We start from the raw sequence: 6,000 nt of genomic DNA, 5'->3' as shown, positions 1-6,000 counted from the left end.
ATATGACAATAGATCTGGTTTGTATCAGTACCTGCTGCTCCCCAACAGCACAAAGCTGGCTCAGCAGCCCAGCTCCTGCAGAGCCCTGGATGCTGCACACATTCCAGGCAGGGGGAGAGCTGGATTGCCACCAGGTGAGAGGCAGGAACAGGAGAGAAGGGACAGCATGAGGATTCACAGATCCCAACTCCTACAGGTACAGCAAATGCTGTGACACAGCTCTGTGAGTGTCCTGGCAGTGGTTTCTCTGTGCAGAGGCAGCAGTGGTCTGGGACCTCATTTGTGTAACAAGCTATTTAAGAGGGAAGCTAATTGAAGGACATAAATTCTGAAGAATATCACATCAAGCCAAGAGACTATTATTAGCCCAACCTAGATAATGTTATAGAAGTGCATTAAGAAACCTCAATAAAAAAATTACTAGGAAACATTCCCCACTCCAAGATCCCAAGAGATAAATTCTCTCATGCAATGATTAGATATTATCCAGAATAATAAAAAAAGAATACTAAAAATGGATGTGGAGAAGGAAGGTAGAGACAGCACAAGTTCACCCAAACGGGTCACAGCCTGTTCCTAACGTTCACTGCTTTGGAGGTAAGAGATCAGAGCCACCTAACAGTGGCACCTGAAAGGAAAATTAAACTATAATTCTGCCACAAAATTATTTTTTAATTATATGCTACTTATGTAAATGTTGATGTAAAGTTAATGGACCCAGAAGCATTTCCAGCAGCATCCTCTGATCAACTCTGGTCTCGTTCTTCCATTACCTGTCCTGAGGATATTGAATTTTCCCTTCTGCCTGTTTCTACTGATCCTACCAGACAGAAATAGCATCTATGGGCATTTCCATCCTTGAGCAGGCTGGAGCACCAGGACACACCTGGGTTTCTGCTCCAGTCATCATAACCCATGAGGACTATGCTGATGTGGACAGAAAGCTGACAGACTAAAAGCAACCAGGTTAAAAAAAAAAAACAAACAAAACCAACCACAATACATGCACCAAAAAAAAAAAAAAAAAGGAAAGGAGAAAAAGGAAGAATGAAGTGCATGCAGTGAAGAAAGGAGAGTGAGCTAAAGCAGGACAAAATGCTAAATCCCAAAAAACTCGTTAAAAAGGCAAGTGATGTTGTGACCTTAGATTAGGTCATTAAGAATAAGGGTAGGTTGCAATCATTTACCATCTCCCTTTATTCTCCATCAACAACAAAGCAAAGTTGCTTTAAGAACAGCAATCTTGCTTTCACAAAGATGAAACCTGGACTTTTTAATGTGACAAAGAAATCCCACAAACCAATACAAATTGGATTTCCCTGTCACTATGTCCATAAAAACCCAGCTGACTTCCAGGTAAAAGTAGAGGGCAATGTCCAGTATTCATTAACCCGAACAGGCCAGTGTGATTCAGGAGGCACAGCCATTTTTAATACTGATAAAAATAATTTTATGTAAGCTGAGTGCCAGGAAGTTGGTTCACTTCAAAGGAGTCTCAACAATTTTGGTACAGCCCACTACTGCACAGGAGTTACACAAACCAGCTATTCATAGTTATTCCAACTAATACAGGGTTATCAGAAACAAGCTTTGGTTTTTATTCATAGTATAAAGATGAAAAACACAGAGCAATGGAAAAACACACTCAGCAAGCCTCTGTTCTCCCAGGCTGTAACTCCACTGCTCCCCCCGTGTGCAGTGGGTATCCCGTTGTTCCCAGGAGCTCAGGGAGGCCCACAAGTGCAGGCAGCAGCTCCTGCCCAGCACAGGGTGTCTACAGCCAAGGCTCACACTGACTTACCTGCAGGAAGGTGCAGGAACACCTAGCTGGGCTTAAATCTCCAGGTGAACCAGGCAAAAACACCCCCAAACTGGCAGAGGTGGTCTCTTACTTCCCCTGCCGGCAGCTACACGAGTGAACACCGAAACATTTGACAAGCTGTACTGAGTATTACAAAAACTAAAACCCCAAACTAATTTCAATCTCAAACTGCTTCTGCATCAGAACAACTCTTCCCCCAAACCCCTGACCAACCCAACCCCCCAAACCTGCCAGCACCATAATCCAAATTGCCACTGGTGTTCAGTACATGCACTGCCACATCTCGGGTGTCTCCGGGTGTTCCTGATCCATACAGAGCTCTAAGAGGTTACTTCTTCAGAAATCCTAAGGAAGCAAAGTACTCGCAACTCAGGGAAGCAAGAGTCTGGAGATGAAGCAAATTTATTGTTCCAAGTGTTGAAATTAGGGAGTATTTGAAATCAACAGCCACACACTTGATGAAAATCCAGCAAGTATGAATGAACAAATCTGGAGAACCTTTAAATAAGTTACAAAGCTGTTGGAGGATGGTGGATATATATCAGAGCGCCTTGTAGGTAACCCATGGTTTAGAAAAGATGCCCTCTGCACAAAGAACAGCATCACTGAGGTATGAGTCCCATTTCCCCCAGGCAAATTACTGCATAGATAGCTAAGGTTTCTGAACAGCTTTTACAGCATTTTAAGATAACATAATGAAAATACATTGTATTTGAAACCAAAGAGCAGCATCTTAGACATGCACTGGTAGAAAACATCCTGTGTGCCACTAGAGATGTTATAAGTACCATACACAACTTGGATGTTCATCTAAAAGCATAGTAATTTCCTTTAACTTCTTTTTTTTGTGGAAAAAAAGTCTACATGGTCATAAAGCTGGAATTCTCAACATTCAGCTGTGGTGGGCATGACATGAACATACAGGGTCTTCATGTTCAGGTTCTTCATGGAGACATCCTTTGTGATCTCTGAACGAAGGAAAGAAGAGAGAAACAACACAGTTAGTGCTCTTGTTTACAGGGAAAACTATGAACTTTTTTTTAATTTGCTTTATTCAGACATTTCTGCTGGTTTCACCACAGTGAGACTGGGACAGAAACTGCCCAGCTCAAAACTCCTTCCTGTTAAAGCCCAGTGCATGAAAGGAAGGGTCACCACATGTCAGGAGTGTCCTTGCAAGAGCTGAAGAGCCTGGTTTATGTTCCAAAGTAGAACTTTTCAGAAGTCTACATCAGCCCACAGCTCTCACCTTCACATCCTGACAGAGCAGTACCTAGTTCAGAAAACTCTTAACACCATGATATGAAGTCAGTATGAACAGTACAACACAAGGCACTGAAAGCCAGAGTTCCTCAAACAGTTTATACGTAAAGCAAGGATTGTACCAGTACCTGGTGAAAAACTCTGCTAGAACCTTGTTGAGTATGCCTGAAGATTTCATATCATACAGGATCAATTCCCTAAGTCTTCTCATAGCTACGTGCACAGAGTTTGGAACAGGATATTGTCCCAACAAGCCTCTGAAGGACAGAGCACACTTCCAATAGGCTGATTCAGGGGTTGTAACCCCACTTGTGTCTAGGGAAAGTTACCTGCAAAGCTTGCAGAGCTGGAGATCTTTCACTATTACATTGTGAAATGTGAAATTTTTCCCAAGAAGCCTGGTGCTTGCTGACTTTGCTTCCAGCACCCATCAGCAGTAGCAAACTGCCCCACTGAGAGGAGAGTGTTTGGAATACTGGGAGATACAGCCTTGGAACAAAAGTCACCTCAGTAACAAATACCCCAGAAACCTCTTCACTAAGAAAGTTCAGAGCGATAAGAAACTTGGCAGGTGTAACCACAGGAACACTGGTGAAACCAGATTAACAAGGATTGGGGTCACAGTGCCACAACACCCCAGAACCCCTGCAGACAACCCAAGCAAATACAAGATAATATAAAGATCTGGCACCAGTATTAGCACAAAAGACACATTAGTAACACCCAGACTGGCTGGGGATTTTCAGGAGGAACCTTTTTGCAGTCTCCTGCCCCATCTTGCTTTGAAAAATATTTCCTTTTTAGAATAAACACACAGAGTCTGCACTGATGTTTCAAGCCATCTGTTAATTAGAGAACTGAGAAGCCCTCATGGATCAAAATGGCACTGTTTTTCAGGAGTTCTCTTCCATTGTAATAGTCCTCTTTAAGCAGCTGAATATCCAAGCATAGAGCTAGAAGAGTGGAGCTATAATCCAATTCAGCAATTAGGGCTTTATTCCCTCACTAACCTTCCTTCCCAGGAACATGTTCCATCAGGATGTAAAAAAGTTTGGTCTGCAGAAGCAGCCAAACAAACTGAACTTGGTCTCCAAGTCTCTTATTAAATGTTTATTTTTAAGATCCTGAAAAACTAGGAACTTACACAAACCTACTATTTTCAACAGTATCTATCACAACAATTAGTTTTAAAAACTGGAAATTTGATTTTTCAGCAAACTGTAGGGACACCCTCCTTTCTGTGCTCCACAGAAAGGCTTTGCAGGGAGCACGTGAAGTGTCCCCATCATGGATCTATCAGGTACCTGGAACTCATCTCTCCAGCTCATGAATAAGCAACACTCACCACTTGGACATTTATTTATGGCATGTTTTCCAACATTACAAACAGGGAGTGAAAACCACGTTTGTTTCTGAAAAGCTGGCCAGTCTCTGTGCAATAGACAGCAGATGCCCAACTGCCTGCACCAACATCATTTATAAAAATAACCTTTTCAAAACCAATAACTCATTTTCCACCAAGTGATTGTTTTTCCTTTTTATAGAACAGGCACCAACCTTCCAATTCATGGGTTATTTTCATCAAACGTTTCAAACAGTTAACAGCAAATACATTTTTATTTTTACAATAAACCACAAAAAAACTACTCAAGAGACTGAGCTTTGTTGTTTTGAAGGTAAGACCTTGAACAGATTGATCAGGACTTAAATGGGGGATTACAAAGCTGCAACAATATAGATAAACATTAACTGACCTAATGTTTTCTAGAGGCATCAAAGTGTTTTGTATGCAGCACTTATTTATCATACAAAGAGATGTGAAGATAAAGTACAATGACATCGGTGTTTAAACTTTAAAAGTGTTATTCAGGGAGGTGAATGCTAATAATTAAATCTGAGATAGAAGTGTGGCTACAAGGCATTAGCTGCACAAATAAACCTCTGGGACCAAGCTCTCTGTGTTCTGAATCTAAAAGAGACCAAATCAGTTGTTTTGGCCTTGGAAGAGTTATCAAATCTCATCTTTCACATCACTGTGAACTGTCACTTCACACACCTTAATGAAAGTTTAAACAGTTCTGGAGAATCCATACTACAAATGTTACAGTGATTTAACCCTTCCCTTTCAGGTGAAGGCATTCTAAAAATCCTCACTTCAACTGAGCCTTAAAGGCTGTTTTGCCTGTATGTTTTCCTGTCCTGTCAGCTCCTTGCCTCTTTCAAAGCTCTGCTGTTCCCTACAGTGGTTTTTTCAGTGTCTGAACAGAATCATGCCGTGCTGTAACAGTGACAGGAACCAAAGAGGAGCTGTGCCTAACATCCCTTGGTCCTGAGTGCCTGAATCCCTGAATCCCCAGGCAGCAAGGCTGCACACAAATACCTCTGGGTGTATGCAGACCAAGTGTGGTTCATCTTCTTCAGCACACTCCGTGTGCTGAAACACTCCAGGCTCCAGTTCTCTGTTAACACCACTCAGCACATAATTTTTGGCATTCGCTCACACTACCACTAGAAAGTTTCATCAACATCTGAGATCCATTTGAGCTACAAAAATGGCTTTTGGATAAACATGTTCCAGGTCATATGAAGTAAAAATTTAAAAAAAAAATCCCAAACAGCCAAAAATCCACAACAAACCACCCCCCCCCCTTTGCTCTGATTCCAGTCTATCCCACCTGAATCCTCGTGGACAGCTGAGTGACCCCAGTTCTCAGCAGCTGGACTAGAGCTGCCTCCCCACTGACAGCACCTCCTGAGGAAGCTCAGCCCACCCTAAGATGGCCAGTTTGAGCAGGATGTCCAACTTCTGGATAGATAACGCGTGATAAGCCCATAAATGGCATGGATCCCTCCCAAACAGCTTGTAAACCACATCACTGTGACACTGCAGACAGAACCCCTGGCATCATTTCATT

The 6,000-nt window shown here is 42.3% G+C and overlaps 1 protein-coding gene across 1 annotated transcript in view; it reads right to left on the bottom strand.

The window, feature by feature from the left end:
• Positions 1 to 2,206: 2,206 nt before the first annotated feature.
• IARS1 (isoleucyl-tRNA synthetase 1) overlaps positions 2,207 to 6,000 on the bottom strand; it is an 89,173-nt gene continuing 85,379 nt past the window's right edge. The window contains exon 35 of the mRNA XM_032120649.1: positions 2,207 to 2,790. Coding sequence (XP_031976540.1) covers positions 2,708 to 2,790 — 83 coding nt within the window. The 3' untranslated portion in view covers positions 2,207 to 2,707. The remainder of the gene's footprint in view (positions 2,791 to 6,000) is intronic.

The sequence above is a fragment of the Corvus moneduloides genome, chromosome 11 (genome assembly GCF_009650955.1).
Source record: "Corvus moneduloides isolate bCorMon1 chromosome 11, bCorMon1.pri, whole genome shotgun sequence".
NCBI lineage: Eukaryota > Metazoa > Chordata > Aves > Passeriformes > Corvidae > Corvus > Corvus moneduloides.
The sequence above is the reverse complement of the archived record's forward strand: the minus strand, read 5'-3'. Positions and strand labels throughout refer to the sequence as shown.